The sequence below is a fragment of the Homarus americanus genome, unplaced genomic scaffold, assembly GCF_018991925.1.
Source record: "Homarus americanus isolate GMGI-L3 unplaced genomic scaffold, GMGI_Hamer_2.0 scaffold43895, whole genome shotgun sequence".
In the NCBI taxonomy this organism is placed as follows: Eukaryota; Metazoa; Arthropoda; class Malacostraca; order Decapoda; family Nephropidae; genus Homarus; species Homarus americanus.
In genome coordinates this window covers 1,027,653-1,052,498 of record NW_024738072.1, presented here as the reverse complement: position 1 = coordinate 1,052,498, position 24,846 = coordinate 1,027,653, and the positions used below count along the sequence as shown (strand labels likewise).

Below are 24,846 nucleotides of genomic sequence, written 5' to 3'. Positions count from 1 at the left end.
TCTAGAGACACAGGTAAATGATCTAGAGACACAGGTAAAATGATCTAGAGACACAGGTAAATGATCTAGAGACACAGGTAAATGATCCTAGAGACACAGGTAGAAATGATCTAGAGACACAGGTAAATGATCTAGAGACACAGGTAAATGATCTAGAGACACAGGTAAATGATCTAGAGACACATGTAAATGATCTAGAGACACAGGTAAATGATCTAGAGACACAGGTAAATGATCTAGAGACACAGGTAAATGATCTAGAGACACAGGTAAATGATCTAGAGACACAGGTAAATGATCTAGAGACACAGGTAAATGATCTAGAGACACAGGTAAATGATCTAGAGACACAGGTAAATGATGATCTAGAACCTGGGTAAATGATCTGGGAACACAGGTAAAATGATCTGGGAACACAGGCAATGATCTAGGAGCACAGGTAAATGATCTAGAGACACAGGTAAAATGATCTAGAGACACAGGTAAATGATCACAAGACACAGGTAAATGATCTAAAGACACAGGTAAAATGATCTAGTGACACAGGTAAATGATCCTAGAGACACAGGTAAATGATCTAGAGACACAGGTAAATGATCTAGAGACACAGGTAAATGATCTAGAGACACAGGTAAATGATCTAGAGACACAGGTAAATGATCTAGAGACACAGGTAAATGATCTAGAGACACAGGTAAATGATCTAGAGACACAGGTAAATGATCTAGAGACACAGGTAAATGATCTAGAGACACAGGTAAATGATCTAGAGACACAGGTAAATGATCTAGAGACACAGGTAAATGATCTAGAGACACAGGTAAATGATCTAGAGACACAGGTAAATGATCTAGAGACACAGGTAAATGATCTAGAGACACAGGTAAATGATCTAGAGACACAGGTAAATGATCTAGAGACCTGAACGTTTATGTGTAAGCACTTTAGTCTGTAACCTGTATAGCGACCAGAGTATTATACACTATGGATCAAGAAGTCTTCATTATGCATTGCGCTTGAGGGTGCAAAAGATGTCTTCATAGCAAGCATGTAGTAAGCATTAAGTAGCCTGGTTAAACGCAGCTGGTTCAGTCATCGTCATGTACGGTGGTCTGGCGGGGTTGCTGACCAGGGATGCCTCATTATGATGATGACATATTTTAATCCTCACTACTTATATCATTAATGACTCTTACTTGATGACTAGAGGATAAAAGAGCAAAAAATTATTTGATTTAAATTATTAATTAGCTTAAGTTAGATATTTGCAACGTCAATTAAGGATGCTTCACGGCTCTAACGAGATCATTCCCAGACAGCTATTTCAGTAACGCTGTTGAAAATGATTCAGTTGTTCGTGCCAGAGGGATTGACGCACAACAGCCCTTCCTTCTGAGAGAAGCTTCTAGAAGCTTGAAATCATTCACCATCCTTCGTCACGTCATTGTTAGTTGTCCCCGGGGTGGTCCCGCCCCGGAAAGCTAGGTAGTCTTAGGCTGGACTCCACACATTCATGATCTATACTGAGCAGTTTGCTTGAGAGACCACTTCAGTCCTAGCAGATCTATCTCTGAGTCTACCTCAGAACTAGAATCTCTAAAACTGCTCTCGCCTCGTACGAGATCGGGTGGCCAGCCTCCTGTGTAAATACAAGTGTAAATATACTGTATATATACCGAACATACAACGATTTGTATCCGTCCACTCATCTCGGTGAAGTGAACCAAGATAGACTTTTATGAACTATTCTGCAAACTTCAGGACATAATTGTGAGCCTTCAGAAGTTTTCATATGTACCTAAGTGCATACCCTTTATATGAGTCATTGTGTGTGTGTGAAGGAGAAAAAGACTGCATACCTGAAACAGGGATTCCCTCCCCAACAGGTAAGGAGGAGACAGTGAAAGGATTAAACTCAACAGAGGGTTAGTCACTTCTTGCCGTTAGATTTAGGGCGATAAAGAGTTGACATATTTCTTTCTTGATGACTTTCTAAAATACAAAACTGACACTAATTTAAATACAGTCTTCAGATTCTCTGATGATTGTGAATTAAACCAATCTGACTTCACAGAACAGAAATACGGTTTCCGTCTCTACTGCAAACTCCAACACGCGGACTTGCTTGACAATTTTACTAAAAGTAAATAAAGTTGAAGCTTTCTACATCACTCAAAATGGATCTTGAATGTTTCAGCTGTACACAGGTATATGTAACTTAATGTAACGTCTACGCATTCTTTCATAATTTAAAACCTACAAAGATCAACACGAGATATGAGAGACTCTGAAACACATTAGAGAAAACGGGCGTCTCGGTAGGTGACTCAATAATAAGTTACATGTTTTAGGGGCTATGAAGAGTTATATAAAGCATTTGATTTTACGTGAACTAACATGAATGACTGCGGTCAGTAGTGTGAGTGGGGTGTTGTTCCTCACAGTGTGGTGTCACTGCTGCTTATCAATATTATACATAATAGTTATCTCTATTACTATACATTAAGGACGATATTCAAGCGTTAACGGTTAACAAATTTATTGTTCAACAGGTGAATCGTACCAAGTCATCAACAGGAACTAATTACCGCTTATAATATAAGGTCTTACAACTATCATATAACCTGCGACCATCCTTAACATCTGAACTATAAATATCATAAAGAATTTACCTAATGATGAAACAACAGTGAGAGGAGTTAGGTGTTGATGGGCCTCATTCCTCCTGTAACACAACACTATGGGAGACGCCGACTTACACCTGTACGGTCTGGCCTTAATTCTCTGCTGCCTCCTGCTGATAACAATGTAAAAATATCGTACATTCATTCGTAAACTAACGTATTTCCGAGTAGCACACCGGAGATTCGAAAAAAAAACTTTAGCTATGCATTCTGTTCATTAAATATGCAAGTGTTATCATAGCCAACGACTTGTCTTACAGTAAACTTGGGGAAAATGACTCAAAGCTTTAACCTGGGATACGGGAGCGGGGACGGTAGGGAGAGAACAAGTATTTTAATGGAGTGTTTATGTCTGTGTTATGCTCGTGGATTTGTGTCGTAAATAAAGTTTTCATTGGTTTAATGTTAAGAGGCTGAAGTGTAAGCTTTTGAAATAAATTAATAGACCTATACAACACATTTCAGACAAAAATCCGACAGGCAAAAAACAGAAACTGGTCCCAAATTAGGATGTACAAGTTCACGGATTATCAGGTCACCAGCTGCCGGTGGCATTGCCCTGTATCTCAGAATGATAACTTACCTAACTCCCTCCCTTCCCCTGCCCTGCCCTGCCCTGCCCTGCCCTGCCCTCACCTTCCCTTCTCCTCCACTCCCCTGCCCCATCTCTCGTCGAGGCTGCGGTCAAGAGCTTGTCTGTAAGGCTTTTTTGGTGTTGGTAAATAACAGACTTCTTATTATATGGCCAAGACTGATAGACATATACGAGAAAGGGAAACAATTAATGCGCTTTCTTGGACATAACCAACCCCGGGTAACTATACACAACATGCATAGGTTCACAGGGTCATGGGAACATAACATCATGATTCAAGAGACCTTCACTCGCAAGGCTTAGTCAGATAAGAAACTGAATCTACCCATACAGCTGATGCCGTATCTTGTGAACAGAGAGTATGGGTGAAATACTGAGTGTGTGTCATCAATATGGCTCTTCGTGTTGCAGATGAAGGTAGCGACGCTGTGTGTGTTGGTGGCGGCACTGACACGGGGCGCCCTAGGAGTGTTGTCTCCCCCTGAGAGGTCCTACAAGATCCTCATTCTCCTCCCCGTCTCCACCAGGAGCCACAGGATTGTCTTCATGACCATCGCTGAGGCTCTGGCTGACCGTGGACACAAGGTAAGGTCTTTGGTGGCTGACCGTGGACACAATGTAGGGTCTTAGGTGGCTGACCGTGGACACAAGGTAAGGTCTTTGGTGGCTGACCGTGGACACAAGGTAGGGTCTTAGGTGGCTGACCGTGGACACAAGGTAAGGTCTTTGGTGGCTGACCGTGGACACAAGGTAAGGTCTTAGGTGGCTGACCGTGGACACAAGGTAAGGTCTTTGGTGGCTGACCGTGGACACAAGGTAAGGTCTGGTGGCTAACCACAAGGTAAGGACCGTGACACAAGGTAAGTCTTTGGTGGCTGACCGTGGACAAGGTAAGGTCTTAGGTGGCTGACCGTGGACACAAGGTAAGGTCTTTGGTGGATGACCGTGGACACAAGGTAAGGTCTTTGGTGACTGACCGTGGACACAAGGTAAGGTCTTAGGTGGCTGACCGTGGACACAAGGTAAGGTCTTAGGTGGCTGACCGTGGACACAAGGTAAGGTCTTAGGTGGCTGACCGTGGACACAAGGTAAGGTCTTAGGTGGCTGACCGTGGACACAAGGTAGGGTCTTAGGTGGCTGACCGTGGACACAAGGTAAGGTCTTTGGTGGCTGACCGTGGACACAAGGTAAGGTCTTTGGTGGCTGACCGTGGACACAAGGTAGGGTCTTAGGTGGCTGACCGTGGACACAAGGTAGGGTCTTTGGTGGCTGACCGTGGACACTTTGGTGTGACCGTGGACACAAGGTAAGGTCTTTGGTGGCTGACCGTGGACACAAGGTAAGGTCTTTGGTGGCTGACCGTGGACACAAGGTAAGGTCTTTGGTGGCTGACCGTGGACACAAGGTAAGGTCTTAGGTGGCTGACCGTGGACACAAGGTAAGGTCTTTGGTGGCTGACCGTGGGCACAAGGTAAGGTCTTTGGTGGCTGACCGTGGACACAAAGTAAGGTCTTTGGTGGTCTTAGGTGACCCTACGTGGTGTTCATCTGGTTGTATCTGATGGTAGTGATTCGGAGTCAATTCTGGCATGTTTCAGTGCTCCTAAGTGATCCCAAGATCATCTAAGGTGCTCCTGGTCCTGGGACCATTCTGTCACGTATTACAACCTTCTTGTCAACAGTTTTAGGCCCACGTCATTGTTTTCGCGGGTTTGTGACGTCACATTTAATTTTTACGACGTTGATTGGCTGGTAGGTGACGCCTTCTCCCACGAGAGCCTACGATTGCAGAGAAGAGCCCCAGGAGAGACGCCAGTCTGTATCGTCATACATTTAACTTTCCCGCGAATATGTGAGGTGGTGAGACATGACAGCTAACTATACCTTTAGCCTCTTCCTCCTAACCTCACCATTTCGTCCATCCATCTTCATTTCTCTAGGTAGTGATGTTGATCAACCAACCCAAGTCGTCCACACATCCCAACATCCACGAGGTCGCCCACGGCCTCCCGCACCGTCAGCATGAAAAATTCAACATGTTTGACATGAGAAAGTCTTCGGGAGGAAGCACCAACGCCCTCGTGAGAACTCTGCCGCCCATGGCCAGGGACATGTACCAGGTGCCGGAGGTGAAGGAGCTGTATGAGCGGAGGAAAGAGTTTGACGTCGTTATGGTCGATGCTTTGTTCAACGAGGTGATTATATCCGTGTTAACCGTCAGTTGAACTGGACAACACTCGAGTTAGGTGCCAACTCATACCGGATGGTGTGTTTTTCTTGACTGTTTAAACTCGGGAATATTGCAGACTAACAAGTTGTTATAGTGAATATATTTACTAAACGTTAAGAATACAGTCTTAATGTGTTGCAGGAGTCAGTGTTCGTAAGGTTTAGTGATATTTACTTTACGTTGTAGTATGAGGAGTAAAGTTTGACCCGTTGTTCACTCTCCACAGACTTAGCCAGCCTGATGTCTCCTCTTAAGCCCAGTATGTCCTTCTATAACGCTTACAGTAGTTTCTCTCACCACTTAGATCTTTCTGTTTCCTTACAATCACATTGAGGTTTTACTAATTTAAACTTCACAGTGATCAGAGTGACTCAGATCACGAGACGCGGATTCGTGGTCGTCAAAAGTTGTGATCCGATGGAGTCAAATTTAGTTGATTGTTTACGTGGCTGGTGATAGTTTCCTGTAAAGTAAACACGTGGAAATAACTTCTTAAAACAACACGTTATATAGTAAACTACAAGTATGATCACACCTTTGTAAACTTTCTTAAGTCACTGTGTTGTCAAGTAGTAGTGATACATTTAAGAACACTGACATAACTTAATATTTGTAATCCTTCCTTGTGTCTTTCTCTGTAGGTTTGTTTGATAATTCCCTTAAGGTCAGTGTGTCATCAGTATCCGTCTCCTACAGGCAGCTTATCCGTTCGTGCATGAGCTTCCCTTCATCCTGGTGTCTACGTCAGGTATAGCTAAGAGCGACGTCCTGGGAAACGTCCTCAACCCTGCGTACACTCCCAGCTTCATGTTCGACTTCCCGTCACCCATGTCAGCCTGGCATCGTTTTCTCAACACACTCAGTTCTATAGTAATGTCTGTGTACTGGCGGCACTGGGCCATAGTGCCTCTGATACAGAAAGAGGTGAGGTTAATGTTAACGTTTGTAAGTGAACAATGGGAAAGACTTTTCCTGTTTCACCTGTCTCTTAGTGAGGGAGACTTAGATGGTCTGCCTGTCATCTTGTGGTGAATAATGATAACGAAGAATGCGGGAGGCAAGTTAACATTTCTGACAGAAGAACCAACGTAACCAAATACTTTTGAAATGAATAGACAAGTATAGCCTAGTGTTTCACGTGTACTCTGAGTAATAATGTCAGTTATTATCACGTAAACTCCTCTCGTAATGTTAAAGTTATTGTTTGGTCAGCAAATCATTTCCATATTTCCTCAGATCTCGGCACAGTTCCCAGAGCTGCCGCCGCTGCTGGACCTGGAGAGGAACATGAGTCTGGCGCTGCTCAACTCTCACTTCACCATCAGCAAGTCGGTGCCCCTCCTGCCCTCACAGGTGGAGGTGGGCGCCATGCACTGTCGCCCCGCCAACCCTCTGCCTCAGGTCAGTTAGCAGCCTCTACCCTTATCTTTCGTCTTATCATCGTCTTCCTGCTTATCTTAAATACAGAAGAAAACCGGAATTTATCGGCTTAGAAGATGGGAAGTAATTTGATTTATTATGCAAGCCAAGGTCAAGCCGGGTGCTTCACTCAGTAAAACACCTCAGTTGTCCACAAGTTGTTGACCACACATTACTGCCTTACAGGAACTGGAGTCGTGGATCACTGGGGCGGGGGCGGAGGGCGTCATATACTTCAGTCTGGGCTCCGTCGCTCGCGGCAACTCTATGCCAGTCCAGTACCGCAACCTCTTCCTCCAGGCCTTCCGCAGGTTGCCGCAGCGAGTCATCTGGAAATATGAGGGAGAGCTGGAGGACGTCCCAGACAACGTGATGATCAGCAAGTGGCTCCCCCAGCAGGACATTCTCGGTCAGTTTTTTCTTACATTTGTCTTTGGTGAAAGATGAGTCAAAGGCAGAACACAAAACATCACCTGGGAGCCTTGATTACAGTCTTCAGTACAGGTAACACTATGTCGTCACACTCATCACAGGTAACACTATGTCGTCACACTCATCACAGGTAACACTATGTCGTCACACTCATCACAGGTAACACTATGTCGTCACACTCATCACAGGTAACACTATGTCGTCACACTCATCACAGGTAACACTATGTCATCACACTCATCACAGGTAACACTATGTCATCACACTCATCACAGGTAACACTATGTCGTCACACTCATCACAGGTAACACTATATCATCCCACTCATCACAGATAGCACTATGTCATCACACTCATCACAGGTAACACTATATCATCCCACTCATCACAGGTAGCACTATATCATCCCACTCATCACAGGTAGCACTATGTCGTCACACTCATCACAGGTAGCACAAGTCGTCACACTCATCACAGGTAGCACAAGTCGTCACACTCATCACAGGTAGCACTAGTCGTCACACACATGTCCACAAAGGCTTAGATTGTGTTCCTCTGCAGCAGTGAAGAAGTCAGGACACTCGATACCTCTCTTAAAGACTAAAAATTCACTAAACTATTGCAAGGGAATAAAAACTGTCTAAAGCTTCACATTGCCTCGTAATGTGTTGACAAGAATATACCTGTGGTGAACTGTGTATTGAGCCACATAATAAATCACCGTATAACAGTTACCCATTTTCCCTTATTACTTCTAGGCGATAAGCAACTCTTGTACTATAATTTATAATTATTTTGTCAGTAATACAACATGTGTACCACAGCCCACGACAACGTGAAGGTGTTCATCACACACGGCGGTCTTCTCAGCCTGCAGGAGTCCATCTACCACGTCACGCCCCTCCTCGCCCTCCCTATCTTCGGCGACCAGCCCAAGAACGGTAGATTCGTGAGGGACTCTGGCCTGGGCCACTTTCTAGTGTGGGAGGAACTCACGGAGGACCTCATTGTGAACGCTCTCACCGACATCATCAGTGACCCTAAGTAAGTATAGCAGCTTACAAGTAGCCAAAAGCTTCCTGCCTTACTCCTGCACACAGGACTTGACCTGCTGTTTACATTAACACAATCTTGCAGTTAAACTGTTTATATATCACACAGACAGCACAACAATAATAGTTACCATGAGTGACACTTTACTCTCGGTCAGGTATAAAGAAAACGTGATGAAGATGTCAGCTGGGCTGCGGGATCAGCTGATCTCGCCCAAGGAGTTGGCTGTGTTCTGGACGGAGTATGTCATCCGCCACCGAGGGGCGCCCCAGCTGAGGTCCCCGGCGGCACAGCTCTCCTGGGTGGAGTTCCTCATGCTGGACGTCCTGCTCCTCCTCCACCTGGCTCTCCTCGTCCTCTACTTCACCCTACGTCGCGTCCTGAGGGCCATCTCTGCTAAGATCTTCGGCAGTGGCGGAAGCAAGAAGAAAAAGGATTAGGATCACCTTGGATTCATCATTCTCTTGTATTATTTACCGAAATGTAGAATATATATTTGGTACCGAAGTTCAGTCTGCTATCTGCGGTGAAGGGCGTCGGAGAGGATGGAGGGCGTCATGGGGAGGTGAAGGGAGTCAGGGAGGGTGATGATCATCAGGGAGTAGAATTTGTTACTCGCCTCACTGTACTAGGAAGAGAGCCTTAAAGTATATGAACAAGTTTTACTGGAGACATTAATCTCGGGGTAAGTTTTGACTCAACCTATAGGCTGAAAAGATTAGAGGGATCACCTGAAGAATCGTCGCCCCAGCCCACAGTGAATATAATTTGCATAATTAGGATAACATAAATACATTCCTGTGTTTTATGCATCTTTATTGCGATGCATATTACAAAGGGTACTGAACAGCAATTTGTTGACATAAATTTTCCAGAGGATTAACAGAAAAACGACCATGCCACATGAATTCTTGAAGGTAAGAATTTAAAAAGCTTCGTTTGCAGCCACGCATGGTCTTGATGTAACTCTTGTTCGTGTTCCAATATGATTCAATCGTTTGTGTGCACACCAGAATTCACATTCACAAAATTGACTGAGTGGTTCACAGTTTTGTGCGTGTATCCAAGACCTTGAATATTGCGGTATGCTCTCCACTCATCACTGTGAATGACTGATCCTTGTTGAACCACTTTGAGTATTATAGGAAGGTATTGCGTGTCATGGTCGACTGATGATTATGACTAAAAAAATTTTGAGCCCTTTTTCTATTGTATAGTCCTCCTACCTGACTGGAGGGTCCTGACTCCACTAACCTGAAGATTAACAACCGTGGAGGGTCCTGACCCCACCTGAAGAATTGTCACCCAAGGTGTTGCCACCTGAACAATTGTCACCCTGCCGGACTCTGGGGTGACAATTCTTCAGGTAATCCGATTAGAGTAACAATTTATCCGCCTAAATTTATTTTATCCGCAATACATAAACAAAGTAATGTACAGACACAAACCACAGAGCAGCAGCCGGTTGGTGTCTTTAGTAGCTACCCAGGTTCAGGTCAGGTCCTTGTGGTAACAGACCAGTTGGGATAACTTGTGATGCCATTGTGGATCTCAGTTTATATAAGGTCAGATCAAAGGTCACATGGTGGAATTCGCATTTGACCTGACCTCTTGGCACTACCTGGGGTTGGAGATGCTGATCTGATTGACCTGTGACAATATGTTCTCGGGTCGTCACTGGTCGCTAAGGTGTTGTTCCCATCACTCAAGACTCAACACGGCCACCCACCCTTGTCACTGGATCGTGAACTGTACACACCATATATTATAATCTGTGTATTCTCTTATAATGACTAAAGATATATTACAACCCACATGGCTGGTCTTCACAATTCCCTAAAACAGAGAAAATTGGGATCTTGAACCCAGAGAAGAAGAATTTACTATTTCATCTTGTGTTACTGTGTCTGAGAGTAACTTGTTGAATTAATTATATATTTAGTTTATACATTAGACTAGAACAAGGAAAGACTGACACCCACACAGGAAAATAGCAATGCAAGACTGAACACTCAACAATGTTAATTTTGATCATCTTCACAAAAAGTTTCAGAATTGTTAACAACATTTCAGATTTTGTTCTCTTTCTTACTGTTCATTTACCAGTTCTTTACATCTTTATCTCCAGAGCAAATAACTCCTCGTGTGGTGTAACGGATAAAAGAGCTTCGCCTCAGTCATCATAGTAATATTTAGCTTTAGTAACAATAAGTTATAAAGATCCTACGACACTTGCAGTCCAAAAAATATCTTTCTTATTGGCTTTCATTATCTAAAAGTATGTACAGTAACGTAAATTTTGCTGAAAATGACTTAGAAAAACCTGAACATTCTTCCTTCCATCACTTGGAAGCATAACAGACAGCCGACAAAATGTGATAAAACCAATATCACTCCTTCTTCTGCTTGCTTCCCTCACTGCCGAAGATCTTAGCAGAGATGGCCCTCAGGACGCGACGTAGGGTGAAGTAGAGGACGAGGAGAGCCAGGTGGAGGAGGAGCAGGACGTCCAGCATGAGGAACTCCACCCAGGAGAGCTGTGCCGCCGGGGACCTCAGCTGGGGCGCCCCTCGTTGGCGGATGACATACTCCGTCCAGAACACAGCCAACTCCTTGGGCGAGATCAGCTGATCCCGCAGCCCAGCTGACATCTTCATCACGTTTTCTTTATACCTGACCGAGAGTAAAGTGTCACTCATGGTAACTATTATTGTTGTGCTGTCTGTGTGATATATAAACAGTTTAACTGCAAGATTGTGTTAATGTAAACAGCAGGTCAAGTCCTGTGTGCAGGAGTAAGGCAGGAAGCTTTTGGCTACTTGTAAGCTGCTATACTTACTTAGGGTCACTGATGATGTCGGTGAGAGCGTTCACAATGAGGTCCTCAGTGAGTTCCTCCCACACCAGAAAGTGGCCCAGGCCAGAGTCCCTCACGAATCTACCGTTCTTGGGCTGGTCGCCGAAGATAGGGAGGGCGAGGAGGGGCGTGACGTGGTAGATGGACTCCTGCAGGCTGAGAAGACCGCCGTGTGTGATGAACACCTTCACGTTGTCGTGGGCTGTGGTACATACTCTGTGTTAGCAACACGCTGGTTACTGTCTCAAGCACACTGTGCTTCAGCACCCATGATTTTCCTCATTTTTGTCACGTACAGTGGTGTAAAGGTTAGAGCACTAAGGTGGCAACATTGCAGCCTGATCACCACTGAGAAGGAAGTGTCAGACTCGTGTACAACTTGAGAGTGGATAAGGTGTGGCCAAGTACTTACCGACTGGTCGTAATACCTAATTCATAAGAATCATCAAGGGAGGAGATATACCTATCCTGTCTTAACTGGTTTATGATCATACATAACTTTAGGCCGTGTGGTCTACCTGACATGTCCTCTGAGTGACCATTACGGCACATCTCAGAAGAGTGAGAGGCTGACCCTCTAATGAGAAACTCAGCAAGATTATAGTGGAAGTCACTCTTAATGATCTGTGAGCCAAGACGACACTCCTCGTTGGTAAACAGTTTAAACTGACCGAGAATGTCCTGCTGGGGGAGCCACTTGTTGATCATCACGTTGTCTGGGACGTCCTCCAGCTCTCCCTCATATTTCCAGATGACGCGCTGCGGCAACCTGCGGAAGGCCTGGAGGAAGAGGTTGCGGTACTGGACTGGCATAGAGTTGCCGCGAGCGACGGAGCCCAGACTGAAGTATATGACGCCCTCCGCCCCCGCCCCCGTGATCCACGACTCCAGTTCCTGCAAGGCAGTAATGTGTGGTCAACAACTTGTGGACAACTGAGGTGTTTTACTGAGTGAAGCACCCGGCTTGACCTTGGCTTGCATAATAAATCAAATTACTTCCCATCTTCTAAGCCGATAAATTCCGGTTTTCTTCTGTATTTAAGATAAGCAGGAAGAGCACGACCCCTGAGCACGATACTGAATGATAAATAACAGACGATGATAAGACGAAAGATAAGGGTAGAGGCTGCTAACTGACCTGAGGCAGAGGGTTGGCGGGGCGACAGTGCATGGCGCCCACCTCCACCTGTGAGGGCAGGAGAGGCACCGACTTGCTGATGGTGAAGTGAGAGTTGAGCAGCGCCAGACTCATGTTCCTCTCCAGGTCCAGCAGCGGCGGCAGCTCTGGGAACTGTGCCGAGATCTGAGGAGTGACAGGAGGCCATTACTGCCTACACTTGAAGCAGCTCCTCAAAGACTGGAGGCAGACCCCTAAGATAAAGTCGCAGGAACCATCTTACTCTATAAAGAAGAGTTATTATGAACGGTGTTCCTCTGAACTGAAATTTTTGGGCACAAGAGTCTTGTTATAACAAAGAGGAAACATTTTGTGGCCTTAAAGCCTACTGATACAATCTTCGTTGTGTTCAGGTAGCACTCGCTTAACTATACCCTCACCCTCTACAGTACAGTCGCCTACCATCAAAAACTATTTGAGAGAGAATTAATAACATCTTCACTTTACGTTTTTATTAAGACATCTCCAACTCACCTCTTTCTGTATCAGAGGAACAATGGCCCAGTTACGCCAGTAAACCGAAAATGATACATGCATCAGTAAGTTCTGAAGACGGTGCCAGACAGACATGGGGGAGGGTAATTCAGTCAAAAGGTTGGAGACGTAAGCTGGGTTGAGGACGTTGCCCAAGACAGCACTCTGACGTGGGTCCATCCCTGAGGTGGCAACGGTGATGAAGGGAACTTCGTGTACGAATGGATAAGCCACCTGCAGGAGGGAAGTAGTTTAAAGACACAGGTGACTAGTGGTATAAGTACGGTAGTCTACTGCCAAACATCACACGACAAACAGCAAATGAAAATGGAATTAGTAAGAGCTGTAAAAGGATTATAGTATATGGAAGTACAGTGATTCTAAGTGACTAAATATTGCCAATATTTTAGGTGGACTTTGTAGTTGAATTGTAACAGTTGTAACAGTTTATTTAGCCAGAAAAACACAGATACAGAATGGATAATAATAACAATATTAACATGGTTGAGAATCGACTATGTGTATCATTAAGAATGTTGAAGTTCTGGTGTACAATGAAAGACAAAAGTCGTGTCGTAAAATTTGGTGACAACATATGTCAAAGGGCTAAACTTTGGTCCGCTCTGCCTTGTGGTAGGGGCGAGGCTCTCATAATGTTTCACGGGTTATATTTAATCTTCGGACAAAACCACGACACGACTTTTGTCTTTGATTATACATAATGATGTCACCTATGATAAAAACATGACAGTTTAAGTAACAGGAACTTGAGAGCCACGAAGCCTTTTGTTTAACGTCACACTAACCTAATAAACAACTGCTACGGTACTTAAAATAGTCTAAACAATACTAATATAACGACTCGTTAAACAAAAGAGTAAAGTCCATAAGGGATTTATACCTCACTGAACACAACACAGAAACAAGACTCACTAACCTCATTAAACATGTGATTCACTACTATGAGATCAAAGTCCTTCCTCTTATCGTAAAGGTCCTTCACCGCCTTCACCTTGTACATATCCCTGGCTATGGCCGGCAGGGCGGTCACGAAGATGTTCAAGCCCCCTGTAGGATCCTTCCTCGAATCGAACATGTTCACATTATCCTCCCTGAAGTGTGGGAGGCCGTGGGTCACCTCGAAGATGTTTGGGTGTTTGGAGGACTTTGGGTGGTTGGTCAACATCACTACCTGGAGGAGATGTTTGTGATGTTGAGGAAAGGTGATCAAATGAACCGTCACCAATTATTAGACAGAAATATGAAAGAAAATCGAAGGTGTGCCGCTGTGTGATGATCTAGCCGAGGATTGAGTGGCGTCCAGGGTTACTCTGAGTTACTATGGGTTACTCTGAGTTACCCTGAGTTACTATGGGTTACTCTGAGATACTGTGGGTTACTCTGAGTGACTGTGGGTTACTCAGAATTACTATGGGTTACTCAAAGTTACTATGGGTTATTCTAGTTTACTATGGGTTACTATGAGTTACTCTGCCTTACATATGTTCACTATTATCAGCGTGAGTCAGTCACCCAGGGTCAGCTAAGGTCTACTCCTTTACATCAACTTCCCATACCAGACTGACTCTTCCCCCCCCAAGACCTTGGAGAACAATGGATAAAAGAAGAAAAGAATCCAGGCTGAGTCAGAATCGGTGAGAACTACTAGAGTCACCCAGAGTCACTTAATACTATCTTGTCACTTATATATTTAGAAACTTGACGGGAATAAATATCCAATTCTCAGCGAAAATAAAATATGTCATATTTACTAACACTCATTAACGATCACATGGCTTAGTTCAGGGTCAAATGGGGCAGCTTATAGCGTAACCTAAGACCCTACCTTGTGTCCACGGTCAGCCACCTAAGACCTTACCTTGTGTCCACGGTCAGCCACCTAAGACCTTACCTTGTGTCCACGGTCAGCCACCAAAGACCCTACCTTGTGTCCACGGTCAGCCACCTAAGACCTTACCTTGTGTCCACGGTCAGCCACCTAAGACCCTACCTTGTGTCCACGGTCAGCCACCAAAGACCCTACCTTGTGTCCACGGTCAGCCACCTAAGACCCTACCTTGTGTCCACGGTCAGCCACCTAAGACCTTAACTTGTGTCCACGGTCAGCCACCAAAGATCCTACCTTGTGTCCACGGTCAGCCACCTAAGACCTTAACTTGTGTCCACGGTCAGCCACCAAAGACCTTACCTGGTGTCCACGGTCAGCCACCAAAGACCCTACTTTTGGTGTCCACGGTCAGCCACCAAGACCTACCTTGTGTCCACGGTCAGCCACCAAAGACCCTACCTTGTGTCCACGGTCAGCCACCTAAGACCCTACCTTGTGTCCACGGTCAGCCACCAAAGACCTTACCTTGTGTCCACGGTCAGCCACCAAAGACCTTACCTTGTGTCCACGGTCAGCCACCTAAGACCCTACCTTGTGTCCACGGTCAGCCACCTAAGACCTTACCTTGTGTCCACGGTCAGCCACCTAAGACCTTACCTTGTGTCCACGGTCAGCCACCTAAGACCTTACCTTGTGTCCACGGTCAGCCAGAGCCTCAGCGATGGGCATGAAGACATTCCTGTGGCTCTTGGAGGAGACGGGGAGGAGCATGAGGATCTTGTAGGACCTCTCAGGGGGAGACAACACTCCTAGGGCGCCCTGTGTCAGTGCCGCCACCAACACACACAGCGTCGCCACCTTCATCTGCAACACCAACACTCAGACTATTATAACCTTAAAGACAACAAACTGTTCAACAACCAAAGGTAGCTGGTGTCTGTGGGGAAACTTTATCAATAACAGGAACAAAGGACTTCGATAAAATATCCTTAAAGTCTTATATTAAGGGACTTGGGAGAGTTTTGGTGTTAACGTTATAAACCTTGTCACCAGCACGACTGTTGTTTTCACCGACGTTATCCACCAGTACCTCCCTTACCATTATATTCTACCATTGTGATGATGGTATTGACGTCATGGTAACGACAGGTGGAAAAGTTCCCAATATGACTGACAATGTTAGGTAACAACATTGTTCCTGGGCTGCCATGTGTATGGGACCCACTTTTACTTTTCTGTACCGGGTAGAAAAGTTTAGGAAATATTTTCGACAGAAATTTAGTTTAACTTTCCGGAAAAAAGTTATCCACGTGTGCCACCAGTCCACCATGTTACCTGTGAACGCCATTACGGACGACACAACTTAAAACGGGTTAGAATTATCTCTCTAGGTGAGGCAGCTGGTGCCCCCCCCCCCCACTCCCCGTGCGTCACTTAAGAGAACCTTGGGGAGTACTTGACCTACGAGAGATGTTGTGACAAACACTGGGCACATCAAGATGTGCTGTTCCACAATATACTGTACTGTACTGTACAGTCACCAGCCTGCGACGCTCCCCACACACTCCGGCGTCTGAGATCCTTTTACTGTACAGTACATAATTGTAACACCTAAGTAGTCTACAGGGGGTCCTACACCTATGCCGTAATACCTTTGTCACCACAACATTGTATTGTACTGTACTGTATGTCAGAGAAATCGTTCAATGTTTAGTTGACATAATTAGAGTCTCAAGTGGTGGAGGCATCGTGTTACACCAACATTCTCGGTCGCTTGTGGTCACAATCATTCCTGCATAAGTAATCACCTACAGACACTCGGTTAAACAAAAAAAAAATGCATCTACAGGTTAAGTCGGTTGTGGCTACCACTTCAACAAACTTAACTCGGATACAGGACATGTAACATACACCGCCTCATGTGTGGTAAAACGGGTGCAAGGGCCTCGGCGCACAGGCACGGGCAGGTGTACGAGTTTGGCTGTACAGGAGTGTGCGGCCTCATGTATCCATACACCTGCCGATGGCTGAAGTAACTATCTTAACATATGAAAGTGAGGTACTGTACCTGGAGCAGGGCGAGTGTCAGGTTGTTGATGCAGTAAAGTCTACCTGTTATCTCCCCTGAGGCGCCCAGGTGACTTGTGGCAACTGTTGGCAAGGAGCAGACGGGCCCCCAACTCACCCCTGGGCCTGTCTCCTCCAAGACTCATACAATAATTTTCTTACCAACCAATACCTGGAGTCACCGCTTCCTTACCACCATAATACATTAACTGCTGTACACGTGAAGGACAACTTACCCGCGCTGATAGCCGGGTCCCTGAACGCGTTGACCTACGAGAGATGTTGTGACAAACACTGGGCACACCAAGATGTCCTGTTCCACAATATGCTGTAAAGTCACCAGCCTGCTCGTTTCCCTACGAACATCTGCAGCCATTACATAAAGACGCAGATATTCTTGCAGTTTATCTTTCTTACGTATCATTAATTTCTTTAATACTTTAACATTTGCTGCCTAACACAAAGTAATTCACGACGACAATAGCAATATGTTCATTATAAAAACATTGATGTTGTTATGATGCATTACTGCGCTACAACAGCTATAGTCTTTATATATAATGTAACACGTGGCCTCTTAGGCATTCCCTCCCACCTCCTGCGTGATGAAAACAACTGTGATACAACCTCAGGGTGACCTCCACTTACTGTGATGTATTGAAGCACCACACGACACACTGTATGAGCAGTGAAGAGACGCACTAATAACGAGAACACAAGACCGTCTCTCACCGTCGGGTTGAGCCGTCTTAGTGTTATGCCTGTACGCCAGCGTTAACAGATGCCACCCAGTAATTATTAGCGTTTTCCAGCGTTCATTTTAACGCTTCGGTAACTGAGCCGTTCAACACTGGTTATAAAATTACTTTTAGTATCCCTCTTGTTAAATGTTTTATACCTAACCTTCACTTACGAACATAACATGATAGCTTCTGGTGTGTGAGGGAATTTATTACGCTGTAAAAACGTTGGTGGAAACTCCGTCATATGAGCATATCAGCATGAGAAAGCGTTTCATAACGCCCTTGGCTGGTGATGACCTTCAGACAATGCTATCACTATCAAGGATCCTAACGTCAACAGGGGGCGCTGGTGGTAGAGTGGTACCGCTCTTGCCTTCACAAGCAAGAAGTCACGGATTCGATTCCCGGGCCGGTGGAAGTTGTTTGGACATACTTCCTAGTCCCCTTCGTCCCTGTTCACCTAGCAGTACAGTAGGTACCTGGTGTAAGTCGAAAGTTGCGAATTCATATTCAGGGAAAGTTGTTGGAGTTTCCAATAACTTGATGACATAAACCACTGACTCTCCAGGCTTCTACGCCCTTGACCCTTCAGGCTTCTAAGCCCTTAACTCAAGAGACAAAGGCAAGCATGAACTTAGCATGCTTCCCTGTTGGGCGCTGTAAACGCTTCTGCGCTTCACCTTACACAAGGGTGTAGAGGGGTGCAATATAAAAAAAAAATACGTAAACAAGTAAAAGACAAAAATAATAATAATCATTTATTTCCTTAACTTAGAGACAACAGTAAAGCATTATTAATCCTTTTTCTTCTTGCTTCCGCCACTGCCGAAGATCTTAGCAGAGATGGCCCTCAGGACGCGACGTAGGGTGAAGTAGAGGACGAGGAGAGCCAGGTGGAGGAGGAGCAGGACGTCCAGCATGAGGAACTCCACCCAGGAGAGCTGTGCCGCCGGGGACCTCAGCTGGGGCGCCCCTCGGTGGCGGATGACATACTCCGTCCAGAACACAGCCAACTCCTTGGGCGAGATCAGCTGATCCCGCAGCCCAGCTGACATCTTCATCACGTTTTCTTTATACCTGACCGAGAGTAAAGTGTAACTCATGGTAACTATTATTGTTGTGCTGTCTGTGTGATATATAAACAGTTTAACTGCAAGATTGTGTTAATGTAAACAGCAGGTCAAGTCCTGTGTGCAGGAGTAAGGCAGGAAGCTTTTGGCTACTTGTAAGCTGCTATACTTACTTAGGGTCACTGATGATGTCGGTGAGAGCGTTCATAATGAGGTTCTCAGTGAGTTCCTCCCACACCAGAAAGTGGCCCAGGCCAGAGTCCCTCACGAACAGACCGTTCTTGGGCTGGTCGCCGAAGATAGGGAGGGCGAGGAGGGGCGTGGCGTGGTAGATGGACTCCTGCAGGCTGAGAAGACCGCCGTGTGTGATGAACACCTTCACGTTGTCGTGGGCTGTGGTACATACTCTGTGTTAGCAACACGCTGGTTACTGTCTCAAGCACAATGTGCTTCAGCACCCATGATTTTCCTCATTTTTGTCACGTACAGTGGTGTAAAGGTTAGAGCACTAACGTGGCGACATTGCAGCCTGATCACCACTGAGAAGGAAGTGTCAGATTCGTGTACAACTTGAGAGTGGATAAGGTGTGGCCAAGTACTTACCGACTGGTCGTAATACCTAATTCATAAGAATCATCAAGGGAGGAGATATACCTATCCTGTCTTAACTGGTTTATGATCATACATAACTTTAGGCCGTGTGGTCTACCTGACACATGTCCTCTGAGTGACCATTACGGCACATCTCAGGACTGTGAGAGGCTGACCCTCTAATGAGAAACTCAGCAAGATTATAGTGGAAGTCACTCTTAATGATTTGTGAGCCAAGACGACACTCCTCGTTGATAAACAGTTTAAACTGACCGAGAATGTCCTGCTGGGGGAGCCACTTGCTGATCATCACGTTGTCTGGGACGTCCTCCAGCTCTCCCTCATATTTCCAGATGACTCGCTGCGGCAACCTGCGGAAAGCCTGGAGAAAGAGGTTGCGGTACTGGACTGGCATAGAGTTGCCGCGAGCGACGGAGCCCAGACTGAAGTATATGACGCCCTCCGCCCCCGCCCCCGTGATCCACGACTCCAGTTCCTGTAAGGCAGTAATGTGTGGTCAACCAACTTGTGGACAACTGAGGTGTTTTACTGAGTGAAGCACCTGTCTTGACCTTGGCTTGCATAATAGATCAAATTACTTCCCATCTTGTAAACCGATAAATTCCGGTTTTCTTCTGTATTTAAGATAAGCAGGAAGAGCACGACCCCTGAGCACGATACTAAATGATAAATAACAGACGATGATAAGATGAAAGATAAGGGTAGATGCTGCTAACTGACCTGAGGCAGAGGGTTGGCGGGGCGACAGTGCATGGCGCCCACCTCCACCTGTGAGGGCAGGAGAGGCACCGTCTTGCTGATGGTGAAGTGAGAGTTGAGCAGCGCCAGACTCATGTTCCTCTCCAGGTCCAGCAGCGGCGGCAGCTCTGGGAACTGTGCCGAGATCTGAGGAGTGACAGGAGGCCATTACTGCCTACACTTGAAGCAGCTCCTCAAAGATTATATGTAAAGAGGCTGAACCAACTTACACAATAATGAGAGAAAGTATCCGGCATTTCCTTCGAATAAGAGGTCTTTTTTCTCACTTATCAACTTACTAGCTGTTCGGACAGTTTGTCTATCCAGTATTAGTCCAGGAGGAAACGGGGTCCTGGAGACCTGTCATGTTTGGTAGTGAAGATCACACTGGAGAAGACCTTTCTCCTGATCATGAAATGTTTAAAAGTGAGTCATTAATCATATGATATACAACTCACCTCTTTCTGTATGAGAGGAACAATGGCCCAGTGACGCCAGTATACCGAATGCCCTATAAGTTTGATGGTATTGAGGAAACGATGCCACGCGGATGAGGGGATGAAGTCGATAAGGTAGGTCGAGTCGCAAGCTGGGTTGAGGACGTTGCCCAAGACAGCACTCTGACGTGGGTCCATCCCTGGGGTGGCAACACTGATGAAGGGAACCTCGTGTACGAATGGGTAAACCATCTGTAAGACGATGGTTATTTAAGGTCACAGGTGATTAAAAGTACAACTACGGTAGTCTATGGCCAAACAAGACGCCACTAACAGCATATTTAGATAGCCTTTCCTCCGTTGTTAGAAATTCATAAGTTAGGGAAAAGAGAGAACTTACAATGATAATATCACACTATTCTCTGTATAAACGTTAAAATGATGAGATTAATCAATAAAATAATCAAACGACTCAACAGATGTTCACATTACTGAACACAACACAGAAACAAGACTCACTAACCTCATTAAACATGTGATTCACTACTATGAGATCAAAGTCCTTCCTCTTATCGTAAAGGTCCTTCACCGCCTTCACCTTGTACATATCCCTGGCTATGGCCGGCAGGGCGGTCGTGAACATGTTGAAGGTGCCTCCTGGACTCTTCCTCATCTCGAACATGTTCATATTTTCCTCCCTGAATTGTGGGAGGCCGTGTGGCACCTCGAAGATGTTTGGGTGTTTGGAGGACTTGGGGTGATTGGTCAACATCACTACCTGGAGGACAGGTGAGGGGCGGAAGATGTTTAAGTCATGTTGTGGGAAGGTGACCAAGCATTTTGTGACATAATATGTTCACTGTTATCAATTCAAGACACAGATAGTCACTCAGGATCAGCTGGGGTCTAATCCTTCACATCAACTAACCAGAGGCACTCGGTATAAGATAGGAAAATGGATCCAGGCTGAGTCAGATTCAAAGAGACGAGATTAAGGTCACCCAGAATCACTAAATATCATCTAAAGTAGTCAAGATATATTCAGATCATGATGGAACAAATGTCAATGTCTCGGATAGAATAAAATAAATGAATTCATATTTAACTAACACTCGTCAACGATCACATGGCTTCATTCAGCATCAAAGGGGGCAACTTCTTAAGCAACCAGGAGCAATTAGATTCACCTAATACCTTACGTTGTGTCCACGGTCAGCCACCTAAGACCTTACCTTGTGTCCACGGTCAGCCAGAGCCTCAGCGATGGGCATGAAGACATTCCTGTGGCTCTTTGAGGAGACGGGGAGGAGCATGAGGATCTTGTAGGACCTCTCAGGGGGAGACAACACTCCTAGGGCGCCCTGTGTCAGTGCCGCCACCAACACACACAGCGTCGCCACCTTCATCTGCAACACCAACACTCAGACTATTATAACCTTAAAGACAACAAACTGTTCAACAACCAAAGGTAGCTGGCGTCTGTGGGGAAACTTTACTGTCAGTCATCAGAAATTACCGTGCTGAGAATGTACTGGGCATCGAAAATAAATTCTAAATATTTTTGGAGACTTCCTGCGTGCTGGACTTCCTTTCGAAAAACAGTAATGGTGGATGTTATTGTTAGTATTTCACGTTCATAGGAATTCATTAAGAACAATATATAGAGGTGTGGATCGTTGTTGGTTCCTTTCGTGTTTACCCGCTTGTAGACTGACAAGTATTTTCCAACCGTAGAGATGAAGCCACACAGGGACCAGCCATAACCAAGCCAAGGCCCACACAAGAGCGGATCTGTAGCAAATTAGATAATTTTACTATCAAACAACAGGTAATCACAGCCCCCAGGTAATCACAGCACCCAGGTAATCACAGCACCCAGGTAATCACAGCACCCAGGTAATCACAGCCCCCAGGTAATCACAGCACCCAGGTAATCACAGCCCCCAGGTAATCCCACCACCCAGGTAATCCCACCACCCAGGTAATCCCACACCCAGGTAATAATCCCAGCACCCAGGTAATCCCAGCACCCAGGTAATCACAGCACCAGCACCCAGGTAATCCCAGCACCCAGGTAATCCCAGCACCCAGGTAATCCCAGCACAGGTAATCCCAGGTAATCCCAGCACCCAGGTAATCACAGCACCCAGGTAATCCCAGCACCCAGGTAATCCCAACACCCAGGTAATCCCAACACCCAGGTAATCCCAGCACCCAGGTAATCCCAGCACCCAGGTAATCCCAGCACCCAGGTAATCCCAACACCCAGGTAATCACAGCACCCAGGTAATCACAGCACCCAGGTAATCACAGCACCCAGGTAATCACAGCACCCAGGTAATCCCAACACCCAGGTAATCCCAACACCCAGGTAATCCCAACACCCAGGTAATCACAGCACCCAGGCACATTGTTATCACTCTAATCAGTACGTGGGACCTAGTACATGTCACCCGCTACACACGATAAGGCAGTACTCGGCCCTGTGTCGTATATATAGACTTTACTCTTTTGACCAACCTTATCGTGACCCCGTATGGGAGATTATCACTGATTACGTGTAGCTATGATAAGGCTGGTGATGTATGTATTTATGTATGTGTGTATGTATGTGTGTATGTATGTATGTATGTATGTATGTATGTATGTATGTATGTATGTGTGTATGTATGTATGTATGTTTTATGTTTGTATGTGCATGTATGTATGTTTCATGTTTGTATGTGTATGTATGTATGTGTGTTTTATGTTTGTATGTGTATGTATGTTTTATGTATGTACTGTATGTATGTTTTATGTTTGTATGTGTATGTGTGTATATATGTATGTACGTTCACTCTGCTAGGTGTAGAGAATTTAACCATTATAATATTTACCCCGCGAGGAAGCTGGTTTATTGTGCACCCCTTTGCATCTTGTGCATGGCGAAGCGCAAAAACGTTTACAGTGTCCAACAGCGAAGCATACGGAGTTTAAGCTTTCCTTCGTTACTCTGTATTTAAGTACCTGAAGGATCACGGATTATGTAGGCAAGTTACATATAGTGACTGGATGACATGTTACCGGGTCCCTGAACGTGTTAACCTACGAGATGTGACACACAGTGGGCACACCAGGATGTCATGTCCCATTACAGAACTCAAGATAATACAGTAAAGTCACAAGACAGCTCGCTTCCGTACAAACAACTGAAGATTTGGATATACTGAACAGGAGTGAAGTCATTATCAGACAAATTGACGTACATATTCTTAATAGATCATTCTAATTACCACAAATCAATATAGTATCGTCAGTAAAATGTTGTATTCCTCCTGAAAACTCTTAGCTGTGGCCGTGGATGATTCCAAATAGATGACCACAAACACTTTCCCTTGCCACCTTCTCCTTGATCAAAAAATAACTACTCACTCTCTCTCTAATGCAGCACACCACTACACAGCCCTTCCCAACACTAGTTACTGGTGTCCTAGGCCAACGTGGTGCACCCTAAACCAACGTCAACAGATGCCACACAGTAAGTTTGTATTGTGGTGAAGCGGACAACACCTTTACAAACATTGGTTATAAAGCTTGCGCCTTTATGCCTCTTAGGAAATGTTTTATTCCTAAACCTGAGTGAAATAAATATAGTTTCAGAGATTTTGGTGTGTGGGATTTTATTGGGCTGTAAAAACATAGTTAGAAACTCCTTCATATGAGTATATCAGCATGAGTGAGTGTTTCGTAATGACCTTGAGACTCTACGCTATCACACACCTCATTGTCATGGTTTGCGTTAGGCTTACCCACGCAACCAACTCCAAAGTTTGTTTTACCAGAGATAAGACACCCGGCGAGGCATAACTGGGACATGTATTTTCAATTAGGTATGTTAGCCAGCCTTTGGGGGGTGGGCAGTGAAAGTGTTGTACTGTTCATCGCTTCACACCCAAAAACCTCATTTTAAGTAGTATCCCCTAGACTATGGCATAGTTAAGACGTCGTCTCCATCCTCTCCTTCCTGAAAGGGGGCGGGACACCACACCACCCCGAGTCCTCCACCGCCACTCCATCCTCCACACGAGACTAAGCGTGTTAACCTAGGTTGTTATCCCCGTGGAAATATCACGTGTGGATGCCTGGTTGCAACAAGAGCAATCCAGGCTGGCCTATCAAACCTACAGTAAATGGTTAATTAATTCACGCTTACAGAGTTCTCCTGCACGACACCCGTCTACAGTGACTGTGATCGACACGAGACTAAGTGTTAACCTAGATTTGTTATCCCTGTGGAAATATCACGTGTGGAAGCCTGGTTGCGACAAAAGCAATCCAGGCTGGTCTATTGCAAATAGATGGTTAATTTAAGTCACGCTTACCAGTTCTCCTTGCCGTGACAACCGTCTACAGTGACTGTCAGTGACGCTA

The 24,846-nt window shown here is 45.4% G+C and overlaps 3 protein-coding genes across 5 annotated transcripts; 1 reads left to right on the top strand and 2 right to left on the bottom strand.

Moving 5' to 3' along the window:
* The first annotated feature begins 1,802 nt into the window (after window positions 1-1,802).
* Window positions 1,803-9,221, top strand: LOC121873673 (UDP-glycosyltransferase UGT5-like). The gene is made up of 8 exons (XM_042377350.1): window positions 1,803-1,886; window positions 3,691-3,864; window positions 5,219-5,473; window positions 6,205-6,432; window positions 6,745-6,909; window positions 7,114-7,336; window positions 8,184-8,403; window positions 8,570-9,221. Exons 1-8 carry the CDS (start codon window positions 1,818-1,820, stop codon window positions 8,850-8,852), a joined length of 1,617 nt encoding a protein of 538 aa, XP_042233284.1. The 5' UTR covers window positions 1,803-1,817; the 3' UTR covers window positions 8,853-9,221.
* Window positions 9,212-17,593, bottom strand: LOC121873674 (UDP-glycosyltransferase UGT5-like). Of its 3 annotated transcripts, none has more exons than XM_042377351.1 (8): window positions 17,485-17,593; window positions 15,460-15,633; window positions 13,858-14,112; window positions 12,921-13,154; window positions 12,408-12,572; window positions 11,941-12,163; window positions 11,252-11,471; window positions 9,212-11,085 (listed from the first exon to the last, which is right to left on the bottom strand). In XM_042377351.1, the coding sequence occupies exons 2-8, from the start codon at window positions 15,631-15,633 to the stop codon at window positions 10,803-10,805; spliced, it is 1,554 nt and encodes a 517-aa protein (XP_042233285.1). In that variant the 5' UTR covers window positions 17,485-17,593; the 3' UTR covers window positions 9,212-10,802. The 3 variants fall into 3 exon arrangements, with proteins under 3 accessions (XP_042233285.1, XP_042233286.1, XP_042233287.1); XM_042377352.1 differs by lacking the exon at window positions 17,485-17,593 and adding an exon at window positions 16,838-16,916; XM_042377353.1 differs by lacking the exons at window positions 15,460-15,633; window positions 17,485-17,593 and adding an exon at window positions 14,767-14,789.
* Window positions 17,594-18,324: 731 nt separating this feature from the next.
* LOC121873672 (UDP-glycosyltransferase UGT5-like) lies at window positions 18,325-23,913 on the bottom strand. The gene is made up of 8 exons (XM_042377347.1): window positions 23,848-23,913; window positions 21,669-21,842; window positions 20,960-21,214; window positions 20,458-20,688; window positions 19,982-20,146; window positions 19,514-19,736; window positions 18,823-19,042; window positions 18,325-18,656 (listed from the first exon to the last, which is right to left on the bottom strand). The coding sequence occupies exons 2-8, from the start codon at window positions 21,840-21,842 to the stop codon at window positions 18,374-18,376; spliced, it is 1,551 nt and encodes a 516-aa protein (XP_042233281.1). The 5' UTR covers window positions 23,848-23,913; the 3' UTR covers window positions 18,325-18,373.
* Window positions 23,914-24,846: the final 933 nt, after the last annotated feature.